Raw genomic sequence first — 22,479 nt, forward strand, 5'->3', positions numbered from 1 at the left:
AATCGTAATTCCAAAAAAGAGTTGGGTTGATCTGAAGTTAAATTACTACAACTTTAATTCTACCGAGTGCAGTTAAAAATCGTAATAAACGTAAAAATATCATTTTATTCAAGAAAATGTAGAGACAAATGAAATTAGTTTACAATATGTTTCGACTGATTTAAATATTTCCAACATTTTAACTAAACTTAGTAAAGTTCTGAAAAAGAATAAATATTAGCTTAATTGAAATATTGAAATAGTAAGAAAAATATTTATCTTGCATAACTAATTTTTTGTTCCAGGAATTTGATGTACTATATGTATTTATAACTGAAGTTAGTCCAGGTCAAGACAGCAAACGTAGAACACTGTTTTTTCATTTATATAGAAATCAGTAACAAGTTCGATTAGTGGATTGTTAATTAAAAGACCCAATTTAATGGCTATCCATTTATCTTTATTTCTAATTCAAACAACTTAACACTTTATTACTCGTTATTTGAGTTTACAACTTCTTACTTACAACTTATTTACTCTTTACTCGGCAGCACTCTTAACGAGAACTGTGTCTGCTGTCCGGCAGCATTTATGATTATTGTATTTTTTCGATTAGCTGCATTTCACAGGCATGGCTCATTTGGAATACCAACCTTTTGAAGTTATCGCTCACACGGACTGATGGACAGATATTCAACTGCTTCCTTCATGTATTTGATATTCATATAACACCATATCTATCTCTATTAGTTTTTGGTTTTACATACAATCGTTAGGTAATGAAAACTATTATACTCTGTTGTAGCTATTGGAAGGGCTAGAATATAAAAATACCTAAATTGGTTTGAAACTCAGAGATCTGATTCTAATTCTTATATTTAAAAAACTCATATAGATATGTTGATATCTCATATCCAATGATTAATAATTATTCAATGTTTTGAATATTCGTGTGCTGCGGAGTGTATCCTTGTAAACCTTGAGCTGAAACTCTTGAAGGTCGACAGGAAAGCAGCTGAATTGCTTCTGTCAACCCATCGTGACTTGTTGCATAAGATTGCCAGTTTAGATCTAAAATGGAAAATCGAAAATTGTTAATAGAAATTCCATAAATCTCTCTGTTATTTTTTAGCGTACCAGGTGTATTAGATACGCTTCTATCAGAACACGGCGTTTTATGATTAAGTAAGTTGATATTATTTATGGGCATTATTCGAGTTTGGTACCATGTGACTGTATTTTGATCCGTTTTTACCGCTTCCCATGGCATAGACCATCGTCTCATTTGATTTTCGGCATCGGTCGAATTTTCATCTGTCACCTCACCTGCAGCGGCTTCAGACCATCTACGTTGACCGTTCAAAGGGAATAAAGGAATATTCAGTGGAGACCTCTCCCCTCTAGCAAACGGACTTTTCATTGCTAGCAAATGCCCTGGGTTTGGTAGTGGTCCTTTCGTGTTTTCAAATATAGCCTGCAGCGGCGAAGGTCCCCGAGTTGGATCCATCGAATCTATAAAATATGTAAATAATTCAAAATTTTGGTTTATAAAACTTAAAAATAAAGTTTTGTGGTATTTTCTATAATTAATGTAGGAAATTCCTAATTACATTATTTATATAAACTAGGTTGTCAAATATCTCCCTTCCACCTTCGAAGCTAGAAGGGAAATAGTGACGAAGCGTCTGGCAGATACAAATATGAGCGCTTAGGCAGAAAGCGAAAACTTTGACGCGCGATTTCTGGGTTTTTATTTTTTTACGATTTTTTCTAAATGGCGGGCACGAGAGAAAAAAAATTAAACGTCGTATGGAATTGGGGCAAAGTTTATTATCTTCTATTTAAACTAAGAAAAGTCAAGTTTGAACATATTTTCAAACAACATAAAATAAAATTTGTTTGGTCAAAAACTATATATTTTTTTTATTAAAAAAAAATTATAAAATTTGACACTTTTTTATAATTTTTTGATTTAACTAGAAGATAAATTATTAGAAAATATGAATTTTTTGTTTCCAATAGAAATTGCGACCAATAATACGATAATATCAAGCGAAAACGGTCGTGGTCGAAGGCCGGTGAATCGTCCCAAGCAGTGGCCAAGCCGGCATTGACGGCCACGAAGGTTTTGCTGTGTGTTTGGTGGAATTAGAAGGGAGTCATCCACTATGAGCTGCTCCCATATGGCCAGACGCTTAATTGTACCATCTACTACGAACAACTAAACCGCTTGAAGCAGGCGATCGACCAGAACCGTCCAGAATTGGCCAACAGGAAGGGTGTAGTGTTCAACGCCAGACCACACACTTCGTTGATGACTCGTCAGAAGCTAAGGGAGCTCGGATGGGAGGTTTTATCGCATCCAACATATAGCCCGGACATATCGCCAAGTGATTACCACGTCTCCATGGCGAACGCCCTTATTGGTGTAAAGTTGAACCCAAAGGAGGCTTTTGAAAAGTGGCTGTCCGAGTTCTTCGCAAATAAGGAGGGGGGCTTCTACGTGGGGGGTATTATGAAGTTACCGTGATCTAAATTTGAACTAAATCCGATCACTGTAACACTTTTTATAAAGCATTGAATAAGGGTAAAAAAGTGGATATTTGACAACCTATATATGTATGTACATATATGTACTATGTGCTTAAAACGTATATTATTGGTACACGTATTTCTTTTACAAGCATGATGGGGATCTTCTTATAATTGAATCGATTACAAGCGAACTTAAGTCACATTTCCTAATCATCGGCAGATTTGATTTACGTAGAAATATTAATATCAATGTGCTTGAATTTTCTCAACTTTATTTAGTATTTACGTATGAACAAACCAACATCAATAAATGTCTAGTACGGGACGTCAAACCAGTTTTCAGGTCTCTTTTCTTAGGTATGCACACAAGAACAAATTTGATCAGGACAGGTCCATTTAAAATGCGTGCGCCAACCGATATTTTTTTCTATCTGCTATCTTTAGCAGAGGATCTCAAGATCTCTTTTGGATCAACTCAACTATTTTGGTAAATTTTTTGGGTATGAAGCGTTTCAACGCTAGGCTCGTTCTAAAAGACTTGATTTTGTGATCTTAATAGAGCATTATTGTGAAGTAACGTTTTAAATTTGAATTATCTATATTTCGTCATTGGAAACGTCAAATACCATTCGGAAAGTGACAGATATTCAGTAAAAAGTCTAAAATTTACGAAATGGGTCGCTATTCACTAGAAGAAAACTGGGAAATATTGAAAACTTTTTTCCAAAGTGGTGAGTCTTCAACCCAAACTGTGAGAAATTTGGCAAAAAAAAAATGGACAGACAAAAAGTGCCATCAGTTCAATTTGTGCAACAATTTGTCAAGCGTGTGCGTGAAACTGGCTCGTTGGTGGATAAACCAAAACGTCAACGTTCATTTCCCGCGCGTTCAACCGAAAATATTGCGACTGTGGCTGAAAATGTTAGTGAGAATCCATCCACCTCAACTCGCCGTCGATCGCAAGAATTAAACATTCTGCGAACAACTTTGCAACGAATTTTGAAAAAAGACCTCGCAATGAAAAAAGTTCAATTGGTGCAATAGCTGAAGCCACTTGACCATCCGAGCCGTCTACAGTTCGCAGATTGAGCAGAAGATTGTTTGCCCGAGGATGGTCAATTTTACCGAAAAATCATCTTTTCGGACGAGGCTCATTTCCACCTCGATGGTTACGTTAACAGGTAGAGTTGTCACATTTGGGGCACAGAAAACCCGCACGTAATCGTCGAGAAGCCAATGCACCCAGCACGAATCACTGTATGGTGCGGATTTTGGCCTGGTGGAATCATCGGCCCATTTTTCTTCGAAAATGAAGAAGGAACCGCCGTAACCATCAATGGTGAGCGATATCGCGCAATGTTAACCGAATTTTTCTTCAAGCAAATTGAAGAGGAAGACTTGGACAACATTTGGTTCCAGCAGGACGGCGCTACGTGCCATACAGCAAACGCTACACTCAATCTTTTACGCCCTATCTTCGAAAATCGCATAATCAGCAAAAGAGGTGATGTGAATTGGCCTCCCAGAAGCTGCGATTTAACTCCGTTGGACTATTTTCTGTGGGGAGCTGTTAAAGATAAATGTTACGCCAACCATTCAAGCTGCTGTAGCTGTCATAAGGTCTGAAACCATTGAGAAAGTACTCCAAAATTGGGTGGTCATTTGTCCGAAATTGTTTTCCACAAATAAATTTCATAAAGCAACCTTTTAAATAAATGTTAAACCTTTGAAAAATATCAAGCCGTTCTTTTTTTTGACTTTTAAAATTTAAAATTTTATATGGCCCATCCTGTATTTTTGGTCAAACACGAAGCTTAGCCACCGTATTAATCAGATTTTATTCCCTAGGATTTGTTACTATTTTCGAAACTGAAAGGTTTGACTCGGGAAACATGTTCACATAACAGACTAAATTACAAAAAAAAAAATCGATGTACGCATGCAGTTTAAATTGGCTTGTTCGAGTGAAACTGATCAGATGGCATATGCATAACCGACCTACGGACATATCCGATATACATTTTTTTTAACTTTTAGTAATTAGGAGAGAAAGCTGGGCCAAACGGCTATTGAAGCCCGGCGAGGGCCAGGTAGGCCAAATTAACTACGCACAGGTCAACCAGATGGGCATGGAAAGCAATATCAGAAATAACAGTTTGAAGTATATCGGAGATATAAAAATACCGACAACTACACCAGAAGCAAGAAATTGACAAAAAACAATGCAAGTTGAATATGGCGTACACATTAAAAACGACACATGGTCATTAATAGGCATAAGCCGATATGCGATATCGAACAATATAAATCAAGATTATTATTTATATTGGGCGTAGATTATTGGTAAATATATCCTGTACACGCTTCAAGTGGAAATATCCAACTCATACATGAAGAGCACCCTGACAAGGTTTCTATGAAGCTGATTTAAAGTGAACATGGGATTTTTAAAAACTAGAAAATGTAAAGAGTAAGTCGTCACATTGATTTGTAAGAACACTTGGTTCGGAAAAACATAAAAAATATATGAATTTTATTATTACAAATAAGGGTAAGGTTTCCTATAGAAGACCCAAATTATGTTTAGTCACACTATTACCTTTTCTTTATCTGGCACTCTTAATATTTTGGAGTAGAACTCCTGCATGCAATGGGGATCGATTACAAGCTTTCAGCAACCAAAAATTATATACTAGAAGTTTGGAGAATCTCCACTATCAGTCCATACTTAGGGCTCTTTTTCGCACTTATCAACCACACTAACAGATACATATAACTTCATCCGTTTACTCTTAGACAGATTAAAAATAATCCGACGACTTTTAAACAAATAACAAAATTTTAATTCTGAACTAACTTCTGATTTCATAAAAACAAGTCTTCAAACCAAACCCTTGCTTTTACGAAATTCGTACAAATCAACTACACCTCGTACTCGGACTTGGTTTGGTCACTGCGAAATCGCTGGGCCAATACAGATTCAGCTATCCAAATACGATGATTATCATAACGGTACACATGGTTTTTTAACACCTGAAATTCTCATCAGAAAATCTTAACAGAGCAGTAGTATATAAATAGTATGACATTGCTCTCGAGTTTCGCAATTATTTTATAGTGTCAAGGATTTATACCACATAATAATCGGCAGATAACAAAACTAGCTGGATTTAAAAAGGGAAATTATATTTTGCTTTTAAAACATATTCAAACAAATATTTATACTTTAATCAATCGCCTAAAAAATGCACTAACCCGAGTTTTTATACTGCACCAAACCAAAAAGACTTACAAAATGCTTTAAATAAGTGACAAAGTAAGCTACGAAACCAAATTTGTGGAATTTCAACTAATCCCAAATTTAATCTTTCTTTACTAGTTGATCGTAATATTAAACTTTTTTTGCAAATAGGGAAAGCACTTATATTTTAATATTGTAATTTTATTGTATCTCTTCGGACATTGAAATTTCGTCGTATACATAGAAATGAAGTTTAAAAATATTATACTTACTTGTGGATTGATCTAGTTGCTGGCCAGTTAAAGAACTTTGGAAATGTGACCGCTGTTCTGTAATGCAACTACCTCTAGAGGTGTCTGTTTTGTTAATTCCACCAAAGTTCGGTGAGGGAGTTTGAGATCGAGCGTCAGTGTTTAATCTACTAATAAATACATAAGTTATACGGATAATTTACTAGATATTTATGGGTATGAGAATAAAAATATATAATCTAATCTAATCTACGGTTTAAAATTGAATGTTGAACAAAATAATATTTCATATTTCTACCGAAATCACACAACCACTACATCAACACACCACTCTACAACGCACAACACTGACACATCCCAATGCACCACACCAAGAACACACGATGACATCACAGCGATTCTCACCTCTTTACACTGGCCAACCCACAAAAGGTATTGACAACTCGATTGGAGATTCTTTCTCGATACAACGATCCTGTGGGAACAACGTTTTGATTACTCTTTTTTTCGGTCTTTCAGAAAAACTAAATCAATTTAAAAAATAGTGCAACGTTGTTCTTAGTTAAAGTGATGAGTCCGTTACCAAATTGGGTAGGATAATCAGTGGGTATCCTAATCAAACACAATCAAAAAAATGTGGCAATACCGTTTAGAACACTTTGCCAAAGCGGATTGTGCATAATATCGTAAATTGATAACTGCTACCTACTGAAGCCACTGGAGCCAATATTTTATAAAATATTTCAAATAAATTATTTTGTGCAAAGTTTTTGGACTCCTAAAGTATAATATATTTGTAATATTCTCTGATAATTTGCGCTGATAAATGGGCCGCACGAGGTGCTACTAAGCAATCCGGCAAAGTAAGGAAAAGCAGAAAAGAAACTTTTGGAAATATTTTTGTAATGATATCGAAACTACGGCAGAAGCTTCTCCCCGAAAATTATTACACAGTCGGTGCATAACATTGAGTATCTTCAAAAGCAAGACCATAACAGTGAAGAGGACCTTCTAATGGATACTCCCTTCCCAGGCCACTGCGAAAATCATACGGTTGAGTACGGACAATGAAATAAGGAGAGATTCTTGTAGATACAGTGACTGAAAACAATGTACATTGGACGACAAGCAGTTTCAAGCCTATTTATTATTTTAAATACAAGTTCATATGTCTTCTTCTTTACTGACGTAGACACTGCTTACACGATTATTGCCGAGTTAACAACAGCGCGTCAGTCGTTTCTTCTTTTCACTACGTGGCGCCAATTGGATATTCCAAGCCAGGTCCTCCTCCACTTGGTCCTTCCAACGGAGTGGAGGTCTTCCTCATCCTCTGCTTCCTCCGACTGGTACTGCGTCGAATACTTTCAGAGCTGGAGTGTTTTCATCCATTTGGACAACATGACCTAGCCAGCGTAGCCGCTGTCATTTTTAATTCGCTGAATTATGTCAATATCGTCGTAAATCTCGTACAGCTCATCGTTCCATCGAATGCGATATGCGACGTGGCCAATGCGCAAAGGACCATAAATCTTACGCAGAACCTTTCTCTCGAAAACTCGCAACGTCACATCACTCATCAGTTATTGTCACCGTCCAAGCCTCTGCACCATATAGCAGGACGGGAATAATGAGTGACTTATAGAGTTTGGATTTTGTTCGTCGAGAGAGGACTTTACTTCTCAATTGCCTACTCAGTCCGAAGTAGCACCTGTTGGCAAGAGTAATCCTGCGTTGGATTTCCAGGCAGACATTGTTGGTGGTGTTTATACTGGTTCCTAAATAGACGAAATTATCTACAAGTTCATACGTATATACATTAAAAATAGGCGAATAGGTGTCCTCCTTGTCGATGTTGATAGGGCAGTGGGCGACGCTGCCGTCATCATAACGGCATCTGGACTAGTTTCTAGAGCAGGTCTTAACGGTGCGAGCAGGTGGCGCCAAACGAGGAACGTTTTTGATATAACACTACATGTTTGCAAAATAATCACTGTTGAAAATTGGAATGGGCTTCGTACATCCTAGTTTTTTAATTATAGGCATGTGAGGTTTCAAATAGAATTCTCAAACTGAGATCTGTATTTAATTAAACTTGAGGTGGCTCGAAGCAGCCTTGTCAATCAATTAGGCGTAGTGCTGAGGTCCTTACAAATTGGGCAAGCTAGCCGATGATCAGTTCTGCTAGGAGGAATATTAAGATATACATAAGGAGTATGCAAAGGATATTTGTAAAGACAGTCTCGTCATCATGGTCATGGACGTATCTATCTGTACCTCGATTGGTTTTGGATGTTATAAATAACCAAACTATTATACACTCTGCAAAATATTACGAGTATAAAAATACGACGAAATACATTTGCACTGCAACCAAAAAGATATTTGATATAAACTCCGTTGTACCCGAACATTTCAAACTATTGCAATTTGTAACGGTAAAATGTGAGATCGAAATTCGCACGATCAAGCACGACCAAAGGGACCTATTTACGCAGACAGTCCTAGCCGTTAAAACAACAACAATAGACCTATTACGGGACCCGTTTAGAAGAAGAATCAGCTTTATCGGAACGAGTCGAGCAAAAATGCGTTTCATAGCCAATATAATCACCAAAATCACTTCAACGGACTCGGGAGAGATGTCGAGCTCTCTTACCATCTTTCTAACACTTGCCTGACGGTTTCAAACACCATTTGCTTCACTTTTTTTTTAATATTTTCATCAGTTGAAGAGGTCGAAGGTCGTCCAGATCGAGACATGTTTCAACAAACTCGAGACCGTCTTTGAAGGCTTTGCACCACTCGTAGACTTGACGTTTTGATAAAATTTAATCAACGTAAGCTTCGCGAATGTTGAAACGCAACGATTCCGCACACGAAATTTGGTTAGAAATACAAAATTTGAGGCAAATTATTTGTCCGATATTTTGATCCAATGTAAAAATCGCAACGCACTACTGAGATGTACCGACTTAAGCTGCTGGTTAAAACTGGTTGACCGATCGCGCTAATATTTGGCATAGTAATTAAAGACAATACTACCAAATTAGCTAAATACATTTTTTGAGATTCCAAGCGAAGGCAGGTCCTTCTCCCCCTGATCTTTCCAACGGAGTGGAGATAATATCATTTCCCCGGGGAATTTAAATACAATTTCAAGTGCTTTTTTATCACTATATTATAATAACACTACATAACAAACGGACTTTAAATTACGTGCTATATAAAGAAAAAGTAAACTTTATTGGGGAAAATCATTAGAATGGGGGTATTTCAGATTACATATTTAACACAAAACCATATTATACTGGAGAAAATATGTCGATTAGTTTTTTTTTTCATATGCCAAAGATAATAAGCAATGCAAAATATAGCTTATAATTATTGTAAGGTGACTTGATCGAACTTCACGTATTTTTTCCATATAGCTGCGATACAAACCGACCACTCACAATTCATGTAAGGAAACTTTTGTATTTGTGAAGGGTATTATAGCTTTGGTTCAACCGAAATTTTATTTTTGTATCTTAATTTTAATATATTTCTCCACCTCTGATTTTGCAAATTGGGAGAATATAAAATGTTCAGTTACGTCCGCATTTAATCCTTACTTAGTTATTAACAAACATATTTTTTCCCAGTGTAAACATTTTAGTAAATTATGAATTAATCGGCGAATACGATTTTTGTAATAACAAAACAATATTTGGTACATACCTTTGCTTTATCATGGCACAATCCGATTCATGAGGGAAACCTACAGGTGATTGACATACGAAACAGCAAGTTAAAGACGAAAAGGCATCATAACTCGCGGCGCAGAATTGATGTTGTATATTTATCATAGCCTGTGCATTCTCCATAATTATAAGCTCATTGTGATCCCTCAAGCGCTTTTGTTCTATTTCGCAAATCGAGGATGGGTCAAGAGTTGATAATACAACAAACTCTTGTAAAAGTGCCATGATATGGGATTTGACGGTACTTGTAGCCACTGCGGTTGCTCTATAAGAAATGTAGAAGGTTTAACATACTATACTTTAAATGTGAGTGAAAGCAAAAATAAAAAAGATTTAAACTAAAATTATTGTAAAGTTGAAGGTTTATTTAGCACAAGTATTTTTTACAAAGTTATTTTGGAAATTCAAATGTCCGGAGCGGGGTGGATATAGTTCCCAAACCGAGTGATATTGACGTTGCAGCGCGGAGGATCAGTCGAAGACGAATATTGAAAGCGCGAATCTTTGTATTCTAATATTGACGTGCGATGAGCGTCTTGTGTAGATCGAATGTGTATAGCGAAAGTTGATGTGTTGATGGGCGAACTGCAGGTGACGAATGTGTTGTACCAGGATGGGTCAGTTTTTCCCGGGTAGAGTGGGTGGATGCTTACCTCATTTAAACAGTCAGAGTCATGTTTGTTTGCTTAGGAATAAAATATGAGCATATTTAAAATAGTTGACGCGGGTGCTCTTAATAATTCATGTTCCCTAAATTCCCTAAACGTAAATTATGTTTAATTATTTCAAATGTAATCTTATGATAGGAATCGCAATAACTTTAAGAACTTAAATAGAAAGATTATAGTAATTCTACTTTCGTAATATGTTGTCATAGTTAGTATATTTATTCATTAATGAAGGTGCTATATTGATGAAATTAGGAACACGTATTCTCTTAGTTGATGTAATACCAAGTGCCGAATTCGGATAACACAAGTTTACAGACAATTTGCGACTGTGATGTTAGATGCTGTTTCTTGCTAATTTTGTGTTGCTAAAAACGAAAATGGTAGTATAAATATATTAACACTAGGATTTTTTGTGTTGTACGCTGATGGAAAATGTACATGATGTAAAATTTTTTAACTCAACTTCGTAATCAAGACACCTACACCTTGAATCGACCTCAGACCTCTAGCAAATCAGTCGCAAATTTTTCCTTCAGATTTGTTGAGAAGTGTAATTGACACGCGCACAAATTCCTTTAAGCCAAAAACTCAGCCCAAAGCAAAAATGAAGCTAAAACACTTCGTAAAGGGAGTGGAGATCTGTGGGTGAAAAAGGGGGTAAAAAGCGTTCATTACAAACCACCAAAGTTATTTCTACGTTTTTAAAAAGGGCGATATAGGATCATATACTCACTTAGCTTCATAAATAATTTTTAAAAAATGTTTTAACGCGCTTGCAATGCCATTCCTATATATATCCTGTCGATGAAACGGAGATTACGACAAAAAGGCATTATAACTTCAAATTTGAATGTTTAGATTACATCCTAATCGCCTCTAGGAATATTAAAGAACACAGGGGGAACCGTCGATCACGTTTCGAATGACTCAAAACAGAGCGAAAACTGCATAATTTTTACAGGAAATTCTCTAAAAACTACATGTAAATTGTAGGTATCCCTCCACGATTACACTCAAGGGACTTCAGTGAAATGCTCTCATAAGCAGTCGCTTCAACTGAGGAGATAGCTTTGTTATCATTGTGCTATCATATCCGAGTACGATGTTGGTGGTTTCCAGCAAAGACATGGACTTAACTGGGAAACATTGCATTTCTTCAGGAAAATAATTCATATTTTTGCGCAAGAACTCAATCGAGCAACACATTACTACTTATGTCTACAGTCTGTCAAGTAAGGATAACTTTGTCTAGAATCGAAGAAATATCCACGGCAGTATCTGCGAATGAACTTACTTCAGCACAAATCGCAGACGAGGACCTTCAGCAATATACAGAGAGAGATAGAGAGAACAAGTAGTTTCGGCAGAATCCTGACAGTCCTTGGCCGTTCCGGTTACGTAGACCCGACTGTCGTGGGAACAGTGAAATTTTAAGTATTTTATATTGGTTAGTAAACGATCACAAAACATATACATATGTAATTTTTATTGTGAAATGAAAAAAGGAAAATGCCGTTGTCTGTTTTATAGAATTGAACTGCATTAATCCGAATTAATTCAGGAGTTAGTGAAGATAACTCCATTGCTAACCCCATTAATCCTCAAAATTTTAGAGAGTTAGTTGCATTTTCGTTGGCAGCATTGTTAAAAATTGCTAATTTAAATCTGTTGAAATGAATGAAAAATAAGCAACACTGACAGCTGTTTTTCAAATTTTCAATAATAAAACAAGTTTTATATTATGATGGTATTTTATGATTCAGTTTTAAAAATAACGTGTTGATATGTTTGTGTAATAAAAAATGGTTTTGTAAAAATTGGTCTGCTAACAACCACAATGTTAACAGTTTTTGAGTTACGGCCATTTAAAAGAGTAGCCGCTCGGCAGTTAGATAACGATCATTTTATCTTTAAACGCGTTTTTCTCGAAACAGCATTTTCCGAATTTGCTGCAGTGATTACTCAAAAACAAATAATCCGATCACTATCGATTTTTTTACATGTTCTATATATAGTTCTCAGTTCTCCTACAATGACCTATCGATTTTTGATCTGATAAAAAAATCGAATTTTGGCAGGCCAAAAACGCCCAAAATTTTGGATAAAATTCGACTATTTTTTTTAAAACGCCGCCATATTGCCAATTTTTGATTTTTTTTATCGTAGGTCATTGTACAGACAATATTATCTAGTTTAACGAGAATTTTTGTTTTTTTAGATTTCATCCACGGAGAAGGCCGGAATCACTGCAGCAGTGAAGGACCGTTTTTTTTGCGCGCCGTTCGAAATCGACTATAACTTAAAAATATTTAATTTTTTTCTTCAAAAATTTCACTGTATATTCTTGAAACATGCATAAATATATTCTTAAAATTTTGAAATAATTGATAAAGTAATTTTTTTTAATAAAAATTCCCAAAAATCACATTTTTTTTAGGCCATTACAATAGGTGTGCCCCTTAAATCAAATCTACTATTTGTATTAATCGAATTATTCCTTCTGGAATAATATTTAAAATTTATAAAATCCTGAATTTGCGCTGCAATACTGATATCTTAATAAAAATATATATTCCACAACAACGTTATATATTTTTAAGTCATGCTAATTTGAACTTCTTCCTGCGAAAGGTTTGGTTTTTTCTTACCATTTACCAAACAAAAAATACCCTTTATAGGATTAAGTGCCTGTGTTTTGAAAATTGATATAAAAATGACATTAAGTCTCTATTGCTGAAGGCTTTTATTTTTTGACTCACCTGGCTAAATCATTCCAGTAGTGCGTTAAATAAGAGGATGGGTGATTGTGAAAAAAGTTTTTCTCGGCATAACCTTTTGGAGCTTTTTCTCCGAATAAACCGCACTGTTCCAATACCTAAAAAATTAAAAATATAAAAAATTAACTAATAGTACATATGTATTACATACATCAATAAATGTAATATTTCCTTATCTAACAATCAATTGTTAATAAATGTGAGGGGGTCGTATAGCAAATTTTAATTAAGAATACATTAGTTGAGCATTTTAGCAATCTAATCTTTTGAAGTTAACGAGTATTTTAATCGATTTTGATCGTTCAGTTTCTATGGCAACCACATATGTATATCATATAGTAATCTGATCTGGGATATTATAGCGATGCCTTTGACAATAATCCTTGCTAAATTTCGTGAATATACTTTGTCACATGAAAACATTTTTCGTACAAAAACTTAATATTGAGTTTATAGTTATTTTAGCTACATATATACAGTGGCGAGTATTAATGGATGAATGTTTGCAACTTTTACACTTATCTGTTCATAACAGCCTTCTTATGTATTATTTATTCTAGTTAGAGAAAATATAAACATTAGTAACAAATGAAATGCAAAGATTCTATTGCTTTAGTATTGTACAGTACAAAAAATATTTTTTGGAATATAAACAACCCTTGCGTGAACAAAACTATTATACTCTGTCCTGATAAATCCCGTTGTTGCATCAACCAGGGTAATTTTCTTAAAGGGCTACCGTAGACCCCCAACACAGAAAGTAGTTCGACGAGAAAAAGTTAAGAAACCCCTGGGGTTGGATTCACCAGCGATATTCTTTTGAAGCGCGACCGAATACCGCTAATATACATTTCCCAGTTGCATGTTGTCCTACTGGATATCAACCGAACACAGGTGAGCTATTTCGAGGTGAAAATCGATTGGAGTACTAGGGAACTTGAACGCATACCACCACCTTTGGCATTAATGCCAGTCAAACGATCGTAGGATGTTGGAGGTGGCGGAACACGATTCGACATTCTGCATAATGAACACCAAAATTCCGCCCTAATTTCCTAGTCGAAACAGCTATATTAGCTAATGAGCGCGGAATTTTACCCCATGCCGATGCCTGTGATCTCCGAGTAAGGGATTTGGAGATTCGGCAAATGGTAAATCAACACAAGCAGACAAAATGGAGCGTTGCCTAATCCGAAGAGAGATGATGACCGAGTTGAAAGCCAATTCCAGAGAAGACCCGAAGAATTGCCCGAGATATATTAGCCGGCAATTTACACTGCACCCTTCGGTAGACAAAGCCAAATGATGTCTTAGCCGTAGCTGCGAGGAGGTTATTGTCATCAACAAAGCAAAATTTTTAAGTCCATTGGCCCCGATGGAATACTCGACGAGAGTAAGCTACTTCACCATCGTCCTCAACCTGTCACTGACTACTCATCAAATACCCAATGTGTGGAAAATCGGAGTGGTAAACCTGAGGAATCCTATCGTCTGATAAATCTCCTCCCCCCCAGTAGTGAAGACACTTGAGGCCTTGCGAGCAAACCACCAACATGATTCTAAAATGTGCACAGCACCACTACAGCACTTAGCGTTATAAACGCACAGACTTGTCAAAAGCGTTTAACAGAGTCAGTCACACGACGCTACTGCATTACATTGAAAAAACAACGATCCCTCTAGGATTAAAGAGATGGACCATGAACTACCTAAGCGGTCGTCAATCATCCGTATTATTTCGAGGAAAAAATCAAAACTGAGAAGAGTTTCACAAGGGGTTCCGCAGGGTGGTGTCCCCTCCCCGCTATTATTTCACTTATATATCTCGAAACTCCCACAGCCGCCAGAGGGAGTTTATATAACCGTTCACGCTAATGATTGCACGATATTGACGTCTGGCAATGGATGTGTTCAAAGTAAACGGCAATCTCTTCGACCTTTCACGCTTCCCCCTATTAAATTCACTCAGATGCAGACTTGGCCTTAATATTGCAATCGAGGCGTCAAAATTACGACTATCAATAATCCTAAAATTTTAAGTGTAACTTTTGATAGTCTATGCTCTTTTACTATTCCTTCGATCGCGATTATCGCCAAAGTACAGAGCAGCAACAAAATACGCAAGTCGCTAACCGGTAGCACATGGGGAAAGGACACAGAAACGTTGTTGACAACGTACAAGGCAATCGTCCGGCATATGACGTATAACACTGGCCACCGATGGTCATGCCACACCAACTCTGCTCATTTGACACTCCTCACACTTGGTCCGACCCCGTCGAAATACAACGATTCTTGGGACTCCCGTTAGATGATTTAACTAATCCTTATCATCCTTACAGGGACTAGGTACCTGCTAAAACACCAACAGCATAAATAAATAAATTTAATTACGAATTAACACAATTGGTTTACCATTTAAGATTAGATAAATGTGTAAAAACAGTGTAAAATCCGTAAAACATTAAGAAATTACACGAAATAATTTTTTAATTTACATCTTTAAACTCGAACATATCTAAAATTATAGGTCTTTTGAGCTATATGTATATATATTCTTAATCTGAAGAGCATCCTTTATCCGCCTATCGAGGGATGCAATACTAAAGTTTTCTACTTTTTAAACCCGAATTCAGCGATACAATTCCACAATGTATCAATTATATAAATGTATAACTTTGATTTACCGTCAGTGTACTTCCTAGTTTACTCCCAGCAGTACATAAACTATTCAAAGCACTGAGATAACTTATCCAGGCCAATGAGCACTCATTAAGTGCAGTTTTCGTTGATATTGAAGCACTACTAATAGACAGCGACGATCCAGTACTACTTATAGAATCTCTCGGTGCTGTCGAACCCACTGGGCAACTAGCAACACAATCAATTTCACTTTCCATTTTGCGAATATAATATTTTAATATTTCAAAAATTAAAGTTTATTACACAAATAGATAATAGTAAACAACACCGATAACTGCGGAAGTCGATAAAAAATTGCTAATGTAATTGAAATCAATATTGCTCAAACAGAGAGAATATTGCTTATTTGATAATTGTTGTCTAAATAATCACCTTGCAACTTATATAGAAATAAATTGTGGGCGGATAAAAGTTAGCCAACTGTTACTGTACCATCATCTATATCATATATGGTCACAAAGAACCAGCAATCTGAACAAGTCTTGTAGATTGATGGGTGCGATAGAGGTGATGTAATACCTGTCCACGTATATGAATGCAATGATCTTGAAGCTGCTTCTTCAAATTTCTGGGCAATTTAAAATCAGGTATTCTGGAGTTTCCGGTTCCATGCCGCATAACTGGCAGTTTGCACAAAAGGCTATGCAAATGTTGGACTAGCGTCTCGTGAGCGTTACTAGGTTGTAATCTCCCAAAAGCAGCTTGGCGTGGCTCAACCCTCTTGCCTGCTGCCAGTGCCGTTCTCTCCCCACTATCTTTTCCGTGCGGAGCAACTCTTTTATAGAGTGGGACCCCACCGCAATGCATGGTTTCGGCCCCATTATCCTAAAAGTCGCCGCAAAGCGGGCTCGTTCGCCGACTACCTCTTTATGCCTGGGCACCCAGATCAGGCGTACACTGTTACAAACTGATAGGCGGTTCAGTCTTCCTACACACTTCACCACTAATAGCGATTTGACTCACTTTTAGTGCCGCATGACTATCGCTGAGTATAGCGATAAGCTGGCTGCAATAAATGCGTTGGAGATTAATTTTTGAATAACAAAATGTCAATTCTATTGGCACTAAAGTGAGCAAAATGTTTTTAGCACCACAGGTTGTGCAATGGTATACCAGGATTTTATAACTTACCCTGATCTTGACTTCCATGTTTTAATATCTGTTTTTTTTTTAAGATGAATTTGCGAGAAAACCATATTGGTTTTTCATCTCAATAAGCGAAGATACTAAAAAACATATTCTATATACGGTTGATCAGGGGAAATGAACGTAGTCCGATTCGGACTTTTGATACTTTCGCTTACTCCTTTTTCCCCTATTTATCTCGCTCTCTCTCTAAATGGTCCTGACTCCACAGCATGCCATGATTGTAGGTCCTTGCTTTCTACAATTCCAATAATTATTCACAAACACGAAATATTGCAGAAGTTGCTGAGTTGATTCCATCAAGAGGAAACTCACAACGAATTCAGAGAAAAAAACACTGTTCCAGAACGTCGTACACCCTCTAAATTTCTTGGAAAATTACTGCTAGAAGACCTGGCGATGGTTCACAAGAGTTTCCATTAATTTCGAAAATAGCTCATAAAAATGGACTACAACCACATTTTCCGCTAATTGCCAGATTTTTACCGAAAACACCCTGAACAAAATAAAAACGCAAAACTGTTTTAACGGAGCCAAATTCAACAAATCTTCACAATAAAGTTTTTAATTCTTCTTCTTTATTGGCGTAGACAACGTTTACGCGGTTACAGTGGCGTAGCTACAACTTCGGGCGCCCGGGGCCAAGGATGTTCTGCCGCCCCCGTTTATCTACCTACCTACAAGTTTCATGAGGTGTTTCGAACAAAAGTGAATTTTTTACAAAATGTCTTCGATATTAAGTATATAAAATTTAGGAACAAGAAGCCACGCAAATTCTGAAGTTCCAAAATTCTCACAATACGGTTTTTGAGGAAATTGATAGTAAATTTACAAGACATCTTATTAAAAGCCATAGAAAAAACCGATAACGAAGATTTATACAGTGACATCAAAGACGTCCTACTTTTATTAAAGAGAGCGAAGAAAAACGAAGAACAAATTGGATTTTCGCCAGAAAAAGTTTTATTATACATTTCTTCAATGGGACTGGAAGCCTACAAGACGTTAGCGACAGCTTTAAGAATACTACTCACTCTACCTGTATCAGTCGCATCTTGTGAAAGATCTTTTAGCAAACTTAAATTGATCAAATCTTACTTGAGATCGACCATGAGTCAGATTAGACTGTCCAATCTTGCGATTCTCTCAAATTCAAAGACTGAAGAGTATTCGAGTAAAAATTTATATTTTTCATTGTTGTTCAGATTATTATTGAAGTATTTTTCTGAATATTAAAAAATAGCGAAGATCGTTTTGCCGCTCCCAAGACGTTGCGCCCCCTAGCTACGCCACTGCTGGTTATAGCTGAGTTAACAACAGCATGCCAGTCGTTTTTCCTTCTCACTGCTTGGCTCCAAATTGGATATTTGAAGTATAGCCAGGTCCTTCTCCATTTGGTCTTTCAAACTGAGCGGAGGTTTTCCTCTTTCTCTGCTTCCCCCGGCGGGTACTGCGTCGAATACTTTCAGAGTTGGAGTGTTTTCGTCCATTCAGGCGACATGATCTATCCAGCGCAGACGGTATCATCGTGGTACCACATCGTGGTATGTCTCATACAGCTTATCGTTCCGTTGAATGCAATATTCGCCGTGGTCAATGTGCAACGGACCATTTACCTTCCGCAGAACCTTTTTCTCGAAAACTCGTAACGTCGACTCATCAGAAGTTGTCATCGTCTACGCCTCTGCACCATATAGCAGGACGGGAATAATGAGTTGCTTATAGAGTTTGATTTTTGTTCGTCGAAAGAGGACTTTACTTTTCAATTGCCTACTCAGTCCGAAGTCCCCGTTGGTAAAAGTTATTATGTATTGGATTTCGAGGCTGACATTGTTATTGGTGCTAAAAATTATTCCAAGATAGACGAAATTATCTACGACTTCGAAGTTATAAGGCAATGACGTGTAAGCATAGTGCCGAGTGCAACGACTGTTTGTTTGATGATAGGAGATATTTCGTCTTGCCCTCGCTCACCACCAGACCCATTTGCTTCACATACTTATATATTCTGGAGAAAGCAGAAATAACGACGCGGTTGCTAAGACCAATGATATCAAAATCATCGGCATACGTCAGCAGCTGTACACTCTTATAGAAGATGATATGTACATTCTCTGTTTAGTTCAGCAGCTCGAATTATTTTCTCCAAGAGTAGATTGAAGAAGTCGCACGAAGGGGAGTCGCTGTTTCTGTAACCTTGTTTGATATCGAATGGCTGGGAGGGGTCTTTCCCGATCATAACGGAGGTTTTGGTATTGCTCAACGTCAGTTTACACAGCCGTATTAATATTGCGGGGAAACCAAATTTGGATATAGCGGCATAAAGGCAGCTCCTTTTCATACTGTCAAAAGCAGCTTTGAAATCGACGAAAAGTGGTACGAGTCGAATCTCTTTTCAGGGTCTTTTCCAAGATTTGGTTTATGGGGAATATCTGGTCTGTTGTTGATTTTCCAGGTCTAAAGCCGCACTGATAAGGTCCAAATAATTTGTTGACGGTGGGCTTTAATCTTTCACACAGCACGCTCGATAAAACCTTGTATGCGTTGATGAGAAAGCTTAATTCATGGTAGTTGGCCGGACTGTGGGGTCTCCCTTTTGGTGAATTGGGTAGATCACACTTAAATTCCGACCATATTCTACAAAGAAGCTGATGCATGGTACTTGCTTGGCTATCAATCCAGCGGTCCTGCCGCTTTGTTGTGTTTCAGATGCGTAATTGCTATTCGTACTTCTTCATGATCGTGCAATGGAACGTCTGCTCCATCGTCATCGATTGCGGAATCGGGTTCCTATTTTTATTATGCTTTTGAGCATAGTTTACCAGATCACCTCCTTGGGTTCTACAAGAGTATGCTCCGGTCTTGAAACCTTCTGTTAGTCGCCACATATTTTCGTAGAATTTTTGAGCATTACCGCTGTCAGCCAGCTTGTCAACTCTTCATACTCACGTATTTCGGCCTCTTTCTTTTTTTGTCTGCAAATGGGTCTCGCTTTCCTCTTCAACTCTCGGTATCTATACAATTCCGCTCGTGTTTTGGTCGATTGTAACTTTGCGAGGAAGGCAGTCTGTTTTCTCTCCACTGCGACACGGCACTTTTCATCGTACTAGCTGTTCTCTTGCATTTTCCGAAAACCAGTGGTTTTGTTCGCAGCTGTACGTAAAAAGCTTGAAATTTCGTCGCTGACTAGTGCTCTCAGAGAGCAGTGAAAGTCGAGTAGAAAATCGTTAGAATTTCTGTTGTGATTGCAACTTCCGGATGTCGAACCTTTATTGTATGGTGGACGTGTTCTTTTTGCTGCACAGAGGCGGGTGTGTATCTTGGCTGCAACAAGATAGTGGTCCGAGTCAATGTTAGGACCTCGGAGCTTACTCACGTCTAGAAGACTGGATCGTGTCTTCCGTCTACCACATCTACTACGTTGATCTGGTTAGTGGATTTTCGATCCGGAGACAGCCAGGAAGCTTGGTGAAACTTCCTATGCTGAAATCTAGTACTACAGGTAACCACATTTCGAGCTCAGCCTCAACCCATTTGGGGATGTTTCATCATGGAGGCTGAACTTTCCGACCATTGTGCCAAAGATACCTTCTTCTAATAACTTCGCTAGAAGTGGCTAGACGTTCACCTTCCGGAGTGAATGCCAGGACAAGGCTCTCTTCCAGCACAAATCCCACACCGAATTTGCGCTCATTTATATGGCAACTGTAGTAACAAATACCTACTCGTCTCAGTTTTCGTTTGTCCATTTCTTAGACGACGGGGATATTAGCCTCTATTTTTAGGACATCAACCAGCTGGGCAGTGGCAACTTACCTATTAAGGGACCAGAAATTCCAGGTGCATCGCCTTAAGTCGTATCCCTTAATACGTTTGTCATGGTCGTCATCAAAAGGCGGGTCTCGTTCTTGTCACTCCTAAGTGTATGGCACTCAGACAACTTTCATCACTTGCGTGAACTTTTTCACACGACTCCATCCTATTATAAAGCAATTATATAATATTTTTATAGCACTTTGCAAATCATAAGTAAATAAAATATAAAAGTCGTTTTGATTTTGATATGGTGTTTTTATTTGAAAATATTTTTATTAATATTAGCAGCTGAATTTTCCATTTTCTACGTATGTATGTACTTTACTATTTTAAAGTATATGCATTTCTAAATGTATTAATTCTTATTTTAAATTACTAATATTCAAGTTGAAGAGAAGGTGAGCTCTTTATGTGCTTTTTAATATTACTACTTCTTAATAATGACAATTAAATCCTTAACTTAAGTTATATCTTGATCATATTTCTAATACTTTTGCAGCTCAAATAGTTTTATGCACTAATTACAACATTCAGTATATGTTATTTTAATATACATACATCTACATAATTAAAATAACAATCCAAATTATTTTCGTTTTGGGTTCGTTTAAATTTGCTTATAACTATTGCACAGATACTATACATACATACTATTAATAAATATGTGGTAATATGACATGCTTGTGATTCCTTAAAATAGCTGCACTTCACAATATACATAGTTATACTTATAAATTTTTATTAACATTTTTTCTCAATCAATGCATACTTTGTATGTATTTTAGGTATAGGCAACGCCAAATTAATACTAATTACAAAAGTATTAATTCTTAAAAATATATTTCGCACAATCCTATGACTATAAATTTATAATTAAGTTCTTGTCGCTGCCGTGGAATTTTTATTAATTGGAATACTATAATTTTATTTATTTACAAATTTCAGTTAAATGTTTTTGTACAATAAACAATTGTTTAATCTTACATAAATCCTACTAAAATAGTTAAATTAACCATTATCACTCGTTCCCATGTGAGTATCATATGTGCTAAAAATATATACATACATGCCTATGGTAATGGTAGTTAAATAGTAATAATGATTACCATTTATGTACGAGGCTGTGTCACTTTTATGCATCTTTTTCAACTTAAAAACAGGCTAAAAACTCTCAAGAAAAAAATGATCCGCTTAAATTTTGAGCTGTTATTATTAATGTTAAGAGGTGCCTATACTTAACATTTCATTTTCCATATAAATAGCGTGGGAAAATATTTTTTTCTTAATTTTTTAGCTTAATACTTGATTGTTCTAAAATTTAAATGAATCATTATTCAGACACGAAATTAAACACTTAGCTTGAAGAAACAAGTAATATGGTGTAAATTATTTAAATATAAGTATGTCAACCAATAATTCCTAATATAGAGAAAAGGACTAATCAGATAATATTTACATATAAACAAATATACATTTTTTTTACAATTTTAGTCGCTACAAGCTTTAAGCCGTCTTCGGATTGATGTTAAAAGGAAATTAATGAAATAAAAGGAAATTACACAAATTTTAATAGGCGAACAAAAAATTCAAACTCCGAACCTTATTTTAAGAATTTCA

The 22,479-nt window shown here is 36.5% G+C and overlaps 1 protein-coding gene across 2 annotated transcripts; it reads right to left on the reverse strand.

The window, feature by feature from the left end:
- Nucleotides 1–417: 417 nt before the first annotated feature.
- LOC105233978 (hypothetical protein) lies at nucleotides 418–16,185 on the reverse strand. Of its 2 annotated transcripts, none has more exons than XM_011216163.4 (6): nucleotides 15,885–16,185; nucleotides 13,180–13,295; nucleotides 9,727–10,014; nucleotides 6,028–6,173; nucleotides 1,117–1,491; nucleotides 418–1,050 (listed from the first exon to the last, which is right to left on the reverse strand). In XM_011216163.4, exons 1-6 carry the CDS (start codon nucleotides 16,095–16,097, stop codon nucleotides 908–910), a joined length of 1,281 nt encoding a protein of 426 aa, XP_011214465.2. In that variant the 5' UTR covers nucleotides 16,098–16,185; the 3' UTR covers nucleotides 418–907. The 2 variants fall into 2 exon arrangements, with proteins under 2 accessions (XP_011214465.2, XP_011214463.2); XM_011216161.4 differs by having other exon boundaries at nucleotides 6,028–6,176.
- Between the last annotated feature and the right edge of the window lie 6,294 nt (nucleotides 16,186–22,479).

This window comes from Bactrocera dorsalis, chromosome 5, assembly GCF_023373825.1.
Source record: "Bactrocera dorsalis isolate Fly_Bdor chromosome 5, ASM2337382v1, whole genome shotgun sequence".
NCBI lineage: Eukaryota > Metazoa > Arthropoda > Insecta > Diptera > Tephritidae > Bactrocera > Bactrocera dorsalis.

What these genes read in the sequence shown, in the direction of transcription:
- LOC105233978 (XM_011216161.4), bottom strand. Translation starts at nt 16,097, where the DNA reads ATGGAAAGTGAAATTGATTGTGTTGCTAGTTGCCCAGTGGGTTCGACA. An exon ending in TACTGGAATGATTTAGCCAG is followed by an intron (nt 10,015 to 13,179) that starts GTGAGTCAAAAA and finishes CATTTCTTATAG; the next exon opens with AGCAACCGCAGTGGCTACAA. An exon ending in TGTGCCATGATAAAGCAAAG is followed by an intron (nt 6,177 to 9,726) that starts GTATGTACCAAA and finishes TGTATTTATTAG; the next exon opens with TAGATTAAACACTGACGCTC.